This window comes from Pezoporus wallicus, unplaced genomic scaffold, assembly GCF_028554395.1.
Source record: "Pezoporus wallicus isolate ANWC-B61680 ecotype Strahan unplaced genomic scaffold, APGP_CSIRO_Pwel_v1 contig_5069, whole genome shotgun sequence".
Taxonomy (NCBI): domain Eukaryota; kingdom Metazoa; phylum Chordata; class Aves; order Psittaciformes; family Psittacidae; genus Pezoporus; species Pezoporus wallicus.
The window spans coordinates 3871646-3889370 of record NW_026642361.1 but is presented as its reverse complement, the minus strand read 5'-3'; the positions used below and the strand labels follow the sequence as shown (position 1 = coordinate 3889370).

Here is a 17725-nt window from a genome sequence, read left to right as displayed (position 1 = left end):
GGTTCCTTAGTGCACATACTGTTCTGCTTGTTCCTAATTAATTTTACTAACCCCATCCTTACTGAGTGCAGAAATTGGGACACAATAGAAAGAAATAGAAGGAAGAAGGGAAAATAGGGAATTTAGAGCTATGACCCACAGATACCAGAACACGAATATTAATATCATTCTCCAATACAATTTCTGATGTCCTCATGAATTCTACTACGTCATAATTAATCTCTATGACACTTTTCTAGTTTATAGGCTTTATTAGAGCCATTGATTGGATAGTAGCCAACTATGTGAATATAAATTGATTTTATGCAATGTACACAAGGAATTTATTGATATAAAGGGCTTAATTATTTGTAGGGTTAGTCTAAAATTATTTTGGAACAGCAAGTATTCTCTGTGGACTGAATTAGAATATCATGCTTAAATTCAGTTGAATGCAAATTTTTGTATGAATTCTTTTGTCTTTCACTGCTGTATAAAGGAAGTATGTAACCAAATATCAGGGGAGTAGAAATGCAGATTACAGCTTCAGGAAGCAAGATATAAGCATGTAAGATGACAGAATGATCATGTGGGAGGAAATTACTGTAGTTTCTTTCTTTCCCTTATTCCTATTCATAGCTAGCAATTATCAGTCATTTTGAAGTGGTGTTTACAGTAGTAGAGGAAGACAGAGGGGTTAAATTATCCATATTCTGATGCTTTGACAAGAAAACATGAAACATGACAACAGTGTCAACATGCAGAGAGACAGAGCTGTCTCTAGCCCCATCACCTCTAAAAACAAAGGAAACACATGACTAAGAAATATTGTATACTTAGGGGGGAAAAAAAGATTTTCAGAACATGGTCATGGCAACAGGAATTTATGTAGAGAATCTGTGCAAGATATTCATAACTGTTGACTTACTGCAGTGCTCTTTGCTCTTGATTTTTATGTTTCTCTGTAGGCTGCTCTGACTCCTTTGGATTCGGTGTGCTCTTCTGCACTGCAGGAGCAGAAGTTTGAAGTGCAGTCAAAAAATTACAATTTTTAGCTGGAAAGAGCATAGTGTTGGCTTCACTGTTCTGAGTTAAATTAACAGTGGTTTTATCAACAGCTTAAGGAGTGAATCTGAAAATATAATTTTAAATAGCTTGGTACTGCTAAATATACAGTGATTAGCTGTTCATAGATAACGTATCAGACTGAAGTTCTTTCTGAAAATGCAAGACAAATATTCTCTTGCACGGAGTTTGCAGCATAAGGTATTTCAGATCCCTATATGTTAAATGCTTCTGCCATATTTAATAATGCGTGACCAGGAAGCTGAAAGAGAAGCATGTAGATTGTGCCATGTACTAAGGGATTTGTCCTTTTCCAATGTTCACAGTGTCTATATCCCTTCCAAAATACTCAGACGTTTTAGTTGTTGGCTGGGCAGATCATTTCCTGTGTCATTATATGGTTAGCATTGAAACATGCTCATTGCAGGGGGGTTAGTCTAGATGATCTTTAGAGGCCCCTTCCAGCCCAAACTATTCTGTGATTCTGTGGTACGTTGTAATGATATCTATTAAGTAAAATGTATTTAATGTGACAGGGAACTAAAAGGGGTGCAGGGGTAATTCGAGGACGGAGGGATTGCTGGGACATTTGTTCTGCCTCCACAGCAGCGGAGACAGGACACCTGGTTTGCCCTACCAGATTCTTCATCAGAACGTTTTTCCCCATGAAATGTTGGGCCTTTTCTAAAGCAGTACTAAATCTGAATTGCATTGTCAGCCTTTGTAGTAGTGGTGAAAAGGCTGTTTTGATATGACATCTTAACCGTGACCTTCTATTCTTCTGAAAATGTAGTTACAGACCCCTTTTTGTAAAAAGCCAAGTAAGTCTCTTTTCTGAGCTTGTCTTTTAAAATGAATGTCCATTAGTGAAGCTGGGAAGATAGATAGTTGTCGTGGTTTAAAACCAGGCAGAGGGCTCGTTCACTCACTCCCCCCCTTTCTTGCTCTCCCCCTACTCCTGGGGGGACAGAGAGGAGAATTGAAACGAATGCAACTCCCACAGGTTGAGATAAGAACAGTTTAGTAACTGAGGTATAACACAGATCACTACTGCTACCACCAATAATAACAATGATAAAGGAAATAGCAAGGGAAGAGAAAACAACACCTCAGCACCAGCTGACCGATAACCCCCCCCCCCCAGCCCGACCAAGCTCTGACCGATACCTCCTCCAACCCCACAGTCCCAGCCCTTCCAGGTAACTCCCAGTTACCTCCTGGGCATGACGTGCTGTGGTATGGAATACCTCTTTGGTCAGTTTGGGTCAGGTGTCCTGTCTCTGCTTCCTCCTGGCTTCCCCTCCTCCCTGACAGAGCATGAGGCTCACAAAGTCCTTGGCCAAACCAAAACATCCTTGTTATCAGCTCTGTTCCCGAGCTGAAAGTCAAAACACTGCACTTCACCAGCTACCAAGGAGGAGAAAAATGACTGCTGCTGCTGAACCCAGGACAATAGTGTGTTTCATTAATAGGAAGATGAATGAGTAAAAAATGCATTATTAACATCCCTGAATACTCAAATCTAGGAAGAGATAGTTTATTTTAGATATCTTTAGACATCTGGTAATGTTCTCATCGTCTTAATGATGAATTAATTTCATCAAAAACAGTCTAATGGAAAGGGTAAATTTTCAATGTGGTGTCAAACCTTTCTCTGGTAACACTGCATGCTTATCCTGGACATATCAGCGCAGAAAGCTAATAGTTTCTTTCTCTTTCAGTGCACAGGAGCTGTAAACAAAAATGACAGAGGAACACCCCTGTTGTTAACGTGATTTTTTTTTTCTTTCTTTCTTGGGTACGTTTTGTGATTACATTCCAAACTGGATATAACTGCTGAGGTGAACACATTCGGGATGCTGAAAAGTTAAGGTGTCCAGAAAATGCCTTTTAACAATACACATTCCGATTTAAAACTTTGCAGGCTTATTGAGGTACAGTGAATAGCTCTATTACAGTTACAGCATTAAATATTGAAAGAATGATGAAGGAATGGTGACAGTTACTTCTGAAAACTTACAGTTCCACACAGGAACACTATATTTGTATGCTTTGATAGATTTCATTAGTTTTAAATTTTAGTATGGTAGAAAATGTGAAAGGCAGCAAGGTAAAAGGATATTTTCTGGAAATTCACTTGGAGGGAATGATTTGGTCAGCATGCGATGTCTGACCTATTTCCTGTCTCACTCCACGCAGTTTGTATTCAGCAGTTAAGGAGAGGAATGAGCAAAATTAAATTGTCTGTTATCCGCCATGTAGAGGGAATGTCACCAGCTTTATTTCCATGAGATTAAGTATTCACTAAGTAATTTTAGCTACTATGGTATACCCACAGAGAAACAATATGGGTTTTGGTTGTGGGGTTTTTTTCTCCGGGTTGTTTTTTTCTTTGGTTGGTTTTGGTGGTTTTTTTTGTTTGTTTGGGTTTTTTTTGTTTTTTTTTGTTTTTGTTTGTCTTGATAAGCCTATTGTAAATCTCCCCATGATTTGCTAGAAGATGATACACTACCCTGAGTTTTGCTCTCCTTGCAAATCCTGAAAATCACCCTTTCACATGAATCACTCTGAACATGCCACTGGGTTCACATTAATTTCTGACTATTCAGTTTATATTTAAAGTTTGGTGGGGGTTTGGGGGATTTTTTTTTTTTTTTTGTTGATTGGTTTTTAGGTTGGGTTTTTCGTTGGGTGTTTTTTGGTTTTGTTTTGGGGGGGGTGTTTGGGTTTTTTTTAAATAATTTAAACAAGAAAACGTTTTCATGGGATTAATCCCCCCAGATTGTCTACATCTTACTTTGTATATGCCAGAATGTTTACAAGGAGTCTGTTGCCCTTGGAACATATCCTTTAAACTCTGATTTTGAGAGCCTAATGTAATCATCCATGTCTGAAATCTTAGTCTCCTTTACTCCTCTATTAAGAATAGTTGCTACTTTACTACACTCTCAAGTGGTGCTTTCCAGCAGGACTCTCACCTTCAGGATCAATATCAGCATACAAAGACAGTCAGCTAATACTTTGTGTCTCTTGCTTCTTACAAATCTCCAGCGTGCATTTGGAAATTATGTGGTTGCCTCATTTTCAGAGGAAATTCCTTAGAAATTATGTTGACGCTTGAGCTGATATAGTATTTTTGTTAGTGTTTCTTGCATAGGTAACGGAAGGTTCTAAACCCCTGACCTCCTCAAGGGTTCAAATCATCATCTCTGGATTTTCAGTCAACACTTGCTTATTTCTCTATAGAGACAGCAAGCATTACTTCAAAGTATTCCACGTATTTGCTCATTGTTTTGTTTCACATGCCTTACAGTGATTATATGGCACTAGTATGGATAAGCAGTGGTACACCAAAGAATTGCCATGCTTAGGGAATATAGTCTACTCTTTTATAGAAGCATGAAAATGAAATTGTACTTTTATTTATGACTGAGAATGTACTCTTATTTATGTCTGCATATTGCACATGAAACATGTTTCATACATAGCACTATAATCATTGTAGCGAACACTGAACTGGAAATCATAATTGAATTCTATGACATTTCATTTTTCAGCCTACAAGAAATTTGTGCTTGCAACTACCATTTCATAAATGGCAGATAATCTGCTAGTATTCTGTAGATCTTTACCTTCAGCAATCACTATGGCATTAAAGTAACCCCTTTTGTTGTAAAAGGCCAATTTAAGTCCAATTATTCAGTATTCTGCAGTCTCTAATAATACCATAATGTTTATACCATTATTGTGGAAAGCAGCAGGGTTACAAGAATAGCAGCCAACAGATGTTACCTTTTTAAGGGAGTGAGCATGTGCTCTTCAGAAAATTCTTTACTGCAGAAGGCTTTTGCAGAGACAGGATTCTTTTTCAGCCCGTTCACACCTATTTAAAGTATCAGGACAGTGTCATTAGCGTGTAAAGGTCAAAGGCTCTGTGGAAAGTCTCAAAGCATTTGTTCATGCCTCATTACATGTAGTGATCTCTAAGGGCACTGGGATTCTACCAAGGGTTGTTCCTGGAGATCAGAGGAATAATCTGTTTTGTTATTTTTTCCCTTTTTTTTTTTTTAAATAAATGAAAGTGTAATGCTTCAAATTTGTACTCCTAATATATTTTCAAAATACAGCTTCAAAACTGGAAGCAAATAAATTACATTTTCCTTAATTTTTAATTAGCTGAAAGTCATCACTGCAAATTGTGTCTTCCATTACAAAATAAAATAGTCAACTGCCAGGCCTGAAATAATTAAGCAATATATTATAATTAAGCAATTTAATTTTGATTTAATTATGATATATCATGCAACTTGTCTTCTGATTTAACTGACATTCATTGACAAAATGCTATAATATAAACCAGCGCTAATGTTTAAAGCTGATGGCTCTGCATGTTTTGCTTCATAGTATTTGGCATTCATCAGAGCATATGGAAAAAGTCTTCTAGTCTAGGGGAGCTAGCATTTTATTTCATACTACCCAAATTATGCTCTAGATTTTTTTCACAATTGTTATTTTGGGAGGCAAGTGGGAAAGTCTGCAGATACTAGACTTGAGCCAGAGTTTATGGATATTAACTGGAATCTTTCCATCGATTTCTGTCCGCTTCAAATACTGAACTGCTCCCATGTTGTTACAGGCAAATAGATAAGACTGCATGCTTATGAAATATTTATGGAGCTGCATCGTATACATATTCTGTGTCAACATGAACATGATTTTATATTAGGCTAGAGATCGTGAGAGCAAAGGCAGAAGTGATGAGCAGGCAGGGAATACTGCTTCATTCAGTGCTGCATCAATAAAATTGCTGCAAAATATCCACCAAACAGCTTCCTCAGAACAGGAGCACCCCCCTATTTAGTTAAAATCTCTTTCATTGTATGACAGTATTAGAGAATGGCTTGTATTACAGACTATGTGTGCAAACCCCTGTTTAATGGCAAGAATGGTGAGGGTGATATACAAAGATACATTCTCCCTGCAGTCCAGATCTGAGTCTGCAGGTCTTCATGACTGTGGGCTCATGGAAGTAAAGTTGAAGGACAAAAAGTCAATTCTTTTTTTGATTTAGTGATTTGAGCACTCTCGGCAACATCCATGAAAGCAGTCACAAGGCAGGAAAGCTCATGATTCATCATATTGCATGAAGTCAGACACTCTTACGCCCCTTTAATTTTGATGTGTTGCCTTTTTCTCCTTTGGTGATGTTTAAATTTCTCAGCAAAAGATCAAAGGCCAAATGTTTATGTCTGGGCTGAGAGCAATTGTACACTCAGAGCAGTAATGAATGTTTGTTATCTCTCGAACCCTTTCACCCTCTGGTTTTCTGAAGAAAAACAGAACGATTATTCAGAGCAGCGATAGTTAGGATGCTGCAGAATATCAGAACAATGTGTTCAGAAACAATATATACATTTCAGCCAACCTTCTTTTGCTAGCAGAATCACTTTGTGCATGTCACATCATCTCACCTTCACCCCACTGGCCCAAAACTCTTTGCTTTGTAATTGTGGTATGTTGACCCTGGCTGGACACCAGGCGCCCAACAAAGACACTCTATCACTCCTCAAGTGGACACAGAAGATTAAATGTAACTTGAAACTTATGGGTCAAGATATGGGCAGGGAGAGATCACTAATTACCATCATGGGCAAAACACGTTCAACTAGGGGAAGTTAGTGTAATTTATTGCCAAACAGATCAGAATAGGATAATGAGAAATAAAACCAAATTTTAAAAACACCTTCATCCCTTCCTCCCTTCTTCCTGGGCTTAACTTTACTCCCAGTATTCTCTGTCTCTTCCCCGCCAGCAGAGAGGGTATGGGGAGTTGCAATCAGTTCATCAGATGCTGTCTCTGCTGCTCCTTCCTCCTCAGGGAAGGACTCCTCACTCACTTCCGCTGCTCCAGCTTGGAGTCCTCCCCAGGCTGCGGGTGGATATTGGCTCCACTGTGGGCATCCATGGGCTCCAAGAGGAGATTCACTCCACTGTGGACCTCCATGAGCTGCAGGGGCACAGCCTGCCTCACCAGCACCACGGGCTGCAGGGGAATCTGTGCTCTGGCACCTGCAGCCCCTCCTGCCCTCCTTCGGCACTGACCTGGGTGTCTGCAGAGCTGTTGCTCTCACATATTCTCCTTCCTCTCTCCCAGTTGCAATTGCCGTCATGCACGTTTTCCCCCACCACCATCATCATCACTTACTGATGGGCTCAGCCTTGGCCAGCAGTGGCTCCATCTTGTAGCCAGCTGGCATCGGCCCGTTTGGACATGGGGAAAGCTTCTGGCCCTGTACCCAACCACTACACAAACCTTGCCATGAAAACCCGTTAGAGTAATTTGCACTCAAGGTTTTGAAAAATGCCCTTTAAACAACATGAAATTAAAAATATGCTGATGCAGGATTATGATTGTGACAGCCTCTCAGATATTTAAATATGGCTGCATTTAGATACCCTACAGATGTCGTAGTTTCATGAATACACTGAGACATCTGAATAATTTAAGAGAATATTGTCAGTAGCAAATGTCACACAAAATAACTGGAGGGAAAATTGCCTTCAATAAGTGTAGATAAAAATGGATGGAAGTCAGTTTCTGTTTAATATACAAGTTACTTAAATAGGAAACAATAGGGTTTTACTTTGAGAAGAAATCTTGAACTGTTTTTATTATATCCTTATCACTTTATTTATCTTATAAAGACATTTCAGCTATGATCCACACCTCTGTAGCGCTCATAGAAAAATAATTCTGTAAATAGTCTGTGAAATTTGCACGTAGGAAGTGGTTATTACCCAATTTGCTTACACTTTCAGACTTGAAGGAGAAAATGTAAATCTGCATGAGAGCTTTACAGTAATTTTGAAGTTTCAAATTCAGCAGTTCAAAATGCAACACCATTGGAGAAGAACTCAAAGAAATAAAATAATCCTGGCTGAAATTAACCCCGCAAAAGGCTTCATGTATTTTCTAGTAAGGATTTTATGAAGGTCATGAAGCAATATGCTGGTACAGTTGTATTTACCCAGTAAGCATGAGCACCAAGAGATATTCTGCCTATTTAGTCATTTGTTGATGACAGATCCATTCCAGTGACTTTATTTTTTTTCTCTTTTTTTTTTCTGTTTTTTATTTATTTGTTTATTTATTTATTCCAACAGCTTACCCAGGGGTTAAAATGGTGAGTGAAAGTCATCATGAGGCCCTGGCAGCACCCCCAGCTACCACAGTAGCAGCAGCCCCTCCAAGCAATGTCACTGAGCCAGCCAGTCCCGGAGGAGGGGGAGGAAAAGAAGATGCATTTTCTAAGTTAAAAGAGAAGTTCATGAATGAACTGAACAAAATTCCACGTAAGTAAAACTTGATTGGTTAAAAAGCTTGTGTTAGCAGATTAGATTGAATTAGAGATTTTCTTCTCTGTCATTTCTTTGGACAGCATACTAAATGTTTTCAAGTCAAAACTAGAAAAATCAGAAGGCAAACCTGGTTTAGTAAACTACTCAGAATTAGCTGGAGAACAGAAAGGGTCAAACTCATACAATCTGAGTCAATTCTTGGTATGTCAGATTGTTTTGGTAATTTTTACTGATGATTTTTTGCTGAATCATCAAAACTGGAATGGCAGAACTTCACAGTGGCCATGGGACCAATAAGTAAATATTTCCTAACTTTGGGTTTCATGTTTATGACAAATGTGTGTGGGCATATTATCTTAAAGCAGAATTTCGCCAGAACTCAAAAATACTGGGAAAATAAGGGAACTGTGTATCTTTGGGGATTAGAAAATGTGAAAGTGTGAAAATGTCTTTTAAACAAGGAAATAGCTCTAATACATCAGTAATATATTAAGATGATAGCCATGTTTTTCCCACTCAAAATTCTGTTAGATCATCCATAATGTTGTTTGCGTGAGTTCCTTTACTATTCAGAACAGTTTAAAAGTATCAATGTATATCTCTGTGAAATCAATAGGGTTAAAGTCAGCAGGGTTCTTTTGGTCTGTAATAGAAAGTATTGATTTAAAGTCGAATCCTCAATTTGTTCACATTTATAAAAAAAAATAAGCATTAGCTTTTTGCTCTTGTCTATGATAATTCTAAGGTTCTTGAATCTGTTTGGTATGTGTTAGTATGCATACACTGGTATTAAATATACAACTAATTCAATATTGACAGTGTTGTTTCAGCTAATAAAGAAAAAACCTTTTTGTTGCTGACAGAAAAATTACCTAATGATGCAAGGAGATAATTTTGCCACTTTTGTAGACATGAAAGTGAAGGCTGTGTGTGCATGTGTGGTTTAACAGCAGGCATTAGAGAGTCATTCAGTCTTTAATAGTTTTTACATCAGAAGAATAAGTAAATGTAAAATATTTTCAGGGATGTATTTTAACATATGTAAGAGCTTTCATTTTTAGAAGGTTATAATTTGTGTAACGAAATGTTGTGTGACTGATTAAAGACACATAACAAATTAGAATATTAATTGATTTTTTTATCTCTGAAATGGATCGTGGCAATCTGGCAGATGCGATTTTTGCAAAACTGAGAGCAAGCAGCTTTGCTCTGTCACTCGAAATTCTCACTTGCAAGAATAGAGGTGTTACGGTGGTAAGAAGTCCATATGTCATTAGATAGGTAATCTGCACAGTCCAGTGCAGACCAAACTGAAATGAAATTGCACAATGATACCATGGGAAAAACAAAACTACTAGAAGAAAAAATAATGAAAAAAAAGAAAAGACCCCAAGGGAGAAGGAGCGCTTGAAACATTTGTTTTTTAATTTTTATCTCACCATGCTATGTAAGTGATGTAGATGAAACTTTTATGTAAATATTCTTTTATTTTTAAACTTGGATTTTAACCTCACAAAGGTGTGAATGGTTTCCAGTAGGAGAAACTCTGTAATTGGCAAGTCTAGGTAAAGGTCTGCAGATAGAGAGGAACTTCGAATGCAGTACCGCATACTTTTTTAAAACAGCAGTGGAACAAGTGGAAGGTCCAGTCTGGCAGATCTTTCCAGATAGAAATGAATAAAACTTTTTTTTTTTTTCTGTTCATAAAAACAAAAACAAAACCAAAACAAACTTAATGCTTGCTGACAAACATGTACTAGGCCTTAAGACAAGTCTTATTTATTATGAAATGAATTGTAATGTATATAAAATATGGTACCTTGTGTTGATAGTGAGACCAGAACATATTGTCCCCATTTCAGAAATCTAGACTCTTATCCAAGATCATGCGGTAATTTTTTTGAGAAATAAACCTGGGGCAGTCACAAATCCCATGCCAATTGTCTAGTCTCCTTCTAGAGGCTACAGATGTGTTTGGATCTTCCCAGCATCTCCATCCCCAATACTTATATTTATTTTTTCCGATTTTACCATTTCAAGAAGAAAGATAAATGTTCATTGTGCGGGTTTTCTTAAATACTTATAATCAGTTATAAACTAACACTAACAGATCACCAAATAAGTTTATAGACTACCTCCAAAATATTTGGGGCAGAGAGGAGAGGAGACCTCATTTTCCTTTTGGAAGATTGTAACATTTCCTTACTATTTGTTTGGTTTATGTCAGTAGGGGGTTGTCAGCAAGGTGTTGTTAGCCCATTGCAAAGCTGAGGATTTGTCATAGAAAAGCTGTCGGAACCTCACCTCCTACAACTGGTTGCAATTTTTTTGTGAATCTCTCTTAGAGCAGAATGTAAATTTTTTCCATCCAAATAATTTTTATAGTGCTTTTCTAGGGATTTCTTTCTGTGTGAGAGAGAATAAATGCAGCGAACAGCCCCATTGGGACAGCACAGATGTTTGGGTGTAAGAACGCTTCCAAGACCATGGAGCATGGTCAAAGTGAAGAGCAGACCCCAAATCTTACACATAGCAGAGGAATGACATAGTCAGCAAGTTCTCTAACCTGTGCACATCACTGACAAGCCTGTTTTGTAGTTCATGTACTTTCTCATTTTAAACTTCCAAAGGTCTTGTTTCATCTCCACGTGACAGGGAAGGCTTTGAAAGTTCAGTAGTTACCGTGAAAGGGTTTTTTTTTCAGTGCTCTGTTGTCTGTGCACAAGGGAGAAATCAGTTGCCTCTGCCTAAGGTGTCTGCAGATGGAAAATAAATCATGATGCTTTAATGGATTTATAGCAGGATAGAACAATACGTACCCATATTGTGATAAAGCTCACCTGCAATCAACTTGGCTGGAGTGATAGAAAAGATGAGCTATGGTAGGGGCTGATTTATATATAGTCTCCTCTTTCTGTTTTGGGTTGGTTGGTTTGTTTGTTTGTTTTTCATAGAAATTGCATAGTCATGCTTATATTAAAAAAACACATTCAAATAGTGGAATACATGATGACAAAAATAAAGGTACAGCAAACTACACCCAACTGAATAAATACTGTTCCTATCACATGGCTTACAATAAAATAGTAATCTTTTCAGAATAATATGTTTTGTAAAACACAGAACTCACAAGTTAGTCTAATAGTCTACACATAGTTAACTAAACAAAAATATCAGGATTCATATGAAGAATTCACATTACAAAACTGTAAGATAGGGTCTGTGCAATTTAAATTATACCAATGTTTTCTTCAGTAATATATGCACCAGAGAAGTCTTATTTTGTCAAAAAGTGCTGAATTTAATAGTTTGAAGAAAGAAGAAGTTCCAGCAAAGGGGCCCATTTGTATTCGTATACATTTATTTCAAGAGCAGTGATGCAATATGAAAATCCAGTTAAAATTTTTATCGATGCAGGAAGAAATACTGGCTTTTTTTCATTGACTTGTATCTCTTTAAAATAGAACATACTCCACATTTTTTCTGGTGGGAGAGTGTAGGCTTCCAAATGATTCAGAATGGTTATGTCCTAACATGTGTTTCACTTGAATAAAGAAAGGGGGATCATTCTATTACGAGTCAGACAATTAAAGCGCAAGAATCCTGTGTATTACCGGGGCATAACTGTGAAGAATTCTTTTCTCCGTTATGTAAATCCCTGCATTTGGGTTATGAGGGGCTGATTTGCATAATCACAGTACAGTTGTTTTTCCATAAATGCACTGTGTATAAGAGTCACTGTGTCTTAATTGGTCCTTATACTTTCCCTCCTAATTTATCTCTAATCTACAGAAATTTTAAGCTGTTTACCAGAAGGACAGGAAAGGCACCATTTCTGCTTTTACACTTTGCATTTTAAAGACAGTAATTCTAACACCTGAAGAAAGGAATAAAATGAAGCAGATAAAATGGCACTTACATTTCTGAAAACTGTGTTAAAAGACTTTGTAAAATACATTGATTCTTTCCTTCCTCCCTCTCACTGCTCTTCCATCTGGACCTTTGTCTGCAGTCTAGGAAAATGTCTGCCATACCTTTACATTTACATAGCATGGGAATGCAAGACAGGAACAGCTTTTGGCCAGAGGCTTTAAATGTCAGGATACTGATGCTGACCAAATGCAAATAAAACAAAGTCAATCAACATTAGTTTACTTAATAAGCATTTTTGTAAAAGAAAAGTGTTGTGTTTCCTTACACATCAAGAACACGTTCCTGTGTGAACAGAAGGCCTCCTTCGGCCAGCAAGGTAAATAGAAAAAAAAACAATAAAATTCCAGTATATATCTGACTAAGTAATGATATGCCATTAACATTTATGGTTTAATATTGAATAGCCGTAATAGCTGAATGCACTGAATCCAGGATACCATCATTACCTCTGTAATAGGAAGTTATTGCATATTTTTAATGCTGTCTGCTTTCTTACATTGTAATTGGATGAGAAGTTACATGTCTATACCAACCTTATTCTGAAAAGTTCAGCTTTCTTGCAGCTCTATTTGTCCTCAGCAGCTGGTGCTTAAAATCCCTGAATTTGATTCATCGTGTACCAACTGACTGATAATCCACCAAACCAGGAGCTCAAAACTGTGTGATGAGTCAGGCTAAACCCTGATGTTCTGTGCAGACTTGCTTCATGTTCTGTTTGCAGATATTTAAAGAAAGGTTTATTTCCCTCTCCCTGGCTTAGTGAGTAACTGTCAAAACAAAATGGGACTGGAGGCTATAGAACGAATTGTAATAGAAAATGTAAAAGTAGCTGTAAGACTCAGGTCTGTTTACATTCTAAATAATACCTTAGTAAGCTGAGGAACAGAGTTGTAGATATTTCGGTAAATAAGCAAATAAAATAATTCTGGATTTATATGTTTACCCGTTTAAGTTAATGTTTCAACATTCAGTAGTCATCCTGGACCCACTTCATCATTTCTTTCTCCCTCCTGCTCTCTGCTGTTCTGCCCTTCTGCCTTTCTTGATTGACTGGCTGAAGTTGTTCAAAGAGTTCTTAATATCTTCTATAAATGACACTAATATTTATTTCATAATTTTTCATTCTTATTTGGCATCAAGATTATCAAGAAGATACTTTGTTTGCATAGGGTTTTTCTGAAACTTAATTTTTATGGTGCTGCCAGCTTGATCATTTGCGGAAAATAAATTCAGGCTGTTCATTGCACTGCTTCTCCTAATGGTTCGTGGAATACAGGTGTCACTGGCACAGGGAGGAGAGGGGGCATTCTTCTCTAAGTTCATTAAAAAGAAGCAAAATGCAGACAATAAAATGTTTTCAGATTTCAAAACTGGATTAATAGAGAAACATACCATAAAACAGAATAAAGTTCTCAGCAATAGCTATTATTTACATTTCCATGGAGCATACCAGTGTTAGTCATCACCTAAGATCTTAGGTTAGCTGGGAAATAATTGACTCTATCCCTCAGAGACCTTTCTGTCTAAATATAAGGCAAGTAATAGCTGCCTGTCTGCAGTAAATGAGGACTATGTATATGTATGTTCATATATATGTAAGTACACACATATATTTGTCAATACAAAAAGCACTGATCTCAGTGTAGGAGCAGTCTGACATTGACAAACTCTATTTAGGTATCCTGGCAAAGAGGACTTGGAAGGAGAGATTTAGAGGAGAATAAAGAAGTTTTTTGATGTTCGGGGAAGTCTGAAGAACAGTTCTGGAGGAAGTGGGAAGGCATAAATTGAAGTCTTCTTGTTTCCCTTCCTATCATCAAATCATTGGCAGTTGCTCATGCCAAGCAAATACATACGGCTTTACACCGGGGAAAGAGCGGGGGAAATCAGAAATAAAGATTTATTTTGGAACACAGAATGAGTACAAGAAAGAACTATATACAGTACAGTGAGAGAGGGAGAAAAAAATCATTATTTCTAAATATAGCAATTTAAATGCAAATCTCAGGTCACTTTGTTTTCTCCCTGAACCCCCTAGACCCAGAGTTCAGTGATTAAATGAAAATTTTTTTTTCCATTGAATAAAAGTTTCTAGATTACCTGCTAGTCGGGAAAAGATTGGAAATACTGCCCACACACACCCAGAAGACACAAAAACTGTGAGACAAAACCAACTCAACTCTGTTATTTTATAAACTCAGAATATGAAAATACCTTCATTATTTTTAGGGGTGTATCGTATTTTGAGTGCTTGAAAATACAGCTTTTAAATCCAAAGGGTACTGAGTGTTAGAAGAGTGGAATTGAAAACTCATGAAGCAGAACACAGATGAAAATCCTTGTCTGTAAGAATTAGCATGTGGTTTGAGATTCTACTGAATTGCATTCTGTTGATATTCTAATGATTGATTCTGTCATGAAGAAAATTTTTACAATCCATGAGTAATTTTCATATGCTTTCCAATAGGCTCCCCTTAACATGTCCTATACTTAAACTTTTAGATCCGTGACAGCTGCCAGTTTGATCTTCATAAAAGACTGAGCTAGGACCCTCAGACTGTTAGAAGTACGAGCTGCTCTAGCTTGGTGATCCAGAAGCGCTGCTGCAGACTGGAGCTGGATTCAGCACCAGCAAGCCCATATGCTTGTCAGGATGTTGCATATCTCCTCTGATCAAAGCAAGCTTAGCCCAGCCATCTGACGTACATAGGTCTGAATGGGGACCTTATTCCTATGTTAACCATTCTTTGCTCTTTGGACGAGCCAAGGAGGAAAGGAGAAATCACAAGAGCAGACTTCTATAACTTGAACCAGAGTACCAGCTGCAGCACCCTCCATCTCCAGCATAGAGGAGCCTGTTGCTTTCTAAACCCATGTTCTCTTCTGCACACCTTGAGAATCCACTCTCCTGTCTAACAGAAAATGCTGTTTCTTAGCCAGAAGCACATTGGGAACGTAACCTCAGTGTGAAGCAGAAATATACATTATTGATTACATGTGTCTGAAACATCGTTTTCAGAAACAGCGGTTGGTTTTGAGTTGTATAATATGAAAGAAGGGGAAGGAGCAGCCAGTTGTCCTGGAAATTACATGATGCTGAGATCACTTGAGGAAAATGTAAGAAAACAAACAACCCCACTCAGATTAACTTTTACAGCTATGGCAATGAAATCCATCTATAGTAGAAACAGGGGTGAACACCTTTGATTTGGTGACAGGGTTTTAACAAGGGGTGCCGGAGTACCCCAAGGGTTTCCTCCAGCACATCACTGTGATTATTGTTTTATATGCTACAACAGCTCTGGTAGGTATTTTATTGCACTATAGATATGTCAAGTTGTGCCAGTGCCTTATAAATTGAGTAGAGAATTCAATTTACAAGCAGAAAACTGAACATGGTTGCTGACTTCCTTTCAGTACTGGGAATGTATCTTAAAATTTCATTACTTTGTGTGAGGGAAAGTGCGCGGAAATTATGTTTGCGTGCATAAAATAAACATAATCTTTGCTAGTGTTTTTCAAACTTACCTGCAGATGAAGTGTCTGCAGAAATTGCACATTATCTGTTATAATTCAGTTTGTAATCTTGTTTTGAAAATGAGACTTCATGGAATGATTGTTCTGAACTTAAAATTGAGAATACATTTAAAGATTGATTCTCAGCAGTCTACTGCATAAAAGGAAAAAAAAAAAAAAGCACTTGGGACTATGGTTAATAGATTTGCTTTTTAAAAGTATGGTATAAATGGGCAATGAAACATAGGGATTATTGTTAAGATTGATTTTTCACCTTTACTTCAGCTACTTGTATCTAGGCACTGTGGCAAGCCAGAAGATATTCTCCTGCATTTTTATAAGAACCAAGAGTAGATAATGAAGCCTCTGTTATTCTGAGGCACTATTGTAAGTTAGCATAGCTGAAGAATAGAATGTCATTTTTTGTTGTTATTGCTCACTATTCTGTTTTCAGCTGGGTGAGTTTGCTGCTGAAAATTATCCAAACTAAAGCCTTCCCTGGATGATTATAAATATATGATACCATCCTTATTTGATTCGTATGTTTTTTTAAAGTATTTAAATTTGTTTAAAGAGAAAAGAATTCCTTTACTGATATAATGAAGTGTTTAAGACACCTGATTATCAATGCCTGACTGCCAATGTGGGTGAAATACTAAGCCACTAACCATCAATAGGAGCTTTCAAGAATGCTGTAGGCCCAAAGCATCCTTTATTGTGTTCCATTTATCTTTTTAGTCTTGCTTTGTATTTTAAAAGCGAGATCTTGAACCAGTCCAGATCTGAAAATCTCTACTGTTCCCAGAACACACAGCCTTTTTGTAAGAGTTGTGGAGGTGGCCTCAAGTCTTCAGAAGGATCTTGTTATGGGTAGACTTTGCTCTGACTCCACAGAAGGAAGCTGAGCTGCTGAACTTGAATGACTGCCTTGTGAAGGCTAAGTTCCAGCTGGCAGCTGAGCAAGCCATCTGCTTACTCCTGTGCAGGTTTCTGAATCTGAAGCTCATCTTAATTATCAACTTCAGCAAGAGCTCCCTAATTTACTCACAGCCCTATATCATCTGGGGGCATGTTTCAGTACTGTAGCTGGCACTGTTTTCTTATGGCCCTGAGAGCCACCAAATTGAAAGATGGGGTTTGTCCTTTCAGATGGGAAAGGCATTTCGACCCACATCAAAAAAGGAAGGAGCTCCAGAAATGCTCAGGGTTTCTACACTTAGCTTCTAAGAACCAGACTCTGGGAGTCAAATTCACAAATCTGAGCTGCATGTCTTGTCTCTCTTCAGAATGCCACAGAAACAGGAGGCCCAGGTGTATCCAGAAGGAAAAACTTCAGGGAGATTTGTTTGAGGTGGCACTGGTCTCACAGACTCTGGTATCTAGGAAGAGCCCTAGGTTAGGCCTTTGTAACAGACAGATTCACAGCCTGGAAGCAGTTTCCTTGGACTTAGAGACCTGATTTCTCTCACTTTGAGAGCAGCTGTGTCACTGTCTTCTGTCAATGTACAATTTGATGAAGAGAAAGATAGCTCACTGGACCAGAGACCAGGCTGAAGGAAAGCATGTGTATTTTACTGTGAAATGCCATTGGACAAAATAAGCAAATAACACTGGGTATTTAGGGCTTCTTACTCTTAAACAGATGTCCCACATTAGGCTACAGCATATGATCCCATGAATCCTGCATTTCTTTCCTAGCCGTACCTGGAGGAAAGGCAGATGAAAGTTAGTTTTCCATCTTGATCCCTTGATTTCCTTTAGCCTCAGGAAGACCAGGAACTGGGGTAGTTTAGGCTGAAGCCTCAATGATACTCCTCAGCCTTTGCTGGGAGCTCACAGCTATCAGTTTGAAGCAGCCACGCGAACCATTTGT

At 37.9% G+C, this 17725-nt stretch overlaps 1 protein-coding gene across 4 annotated transcripts in view; it reads left to right on the top strand.

Annotated features, from left to right (window-relative positions):
- Positions 1-17725, top strand: part of SYT1 (synaptotagmin 1) — a 357216-nt gene that overhangs the window by 216558 nt on the left and 122933 nt on the right. For all 4 annotated transcript variants that reach the window (XM_057429544.1, XM_057429546.1, XM_057429543.1 and 1 more), the window contains one exon: positions 8209-8397. In XM_057429544.1, coding sequence (XP_057285527.1) covers positions 8226-8397 — 172 coding nt within the window. In that variant the 5' untranslated portion in view covers positions 8209-8225. The remainder of the gene's footprint in view (positions 1-8208; positions 8398-17725) is intronic.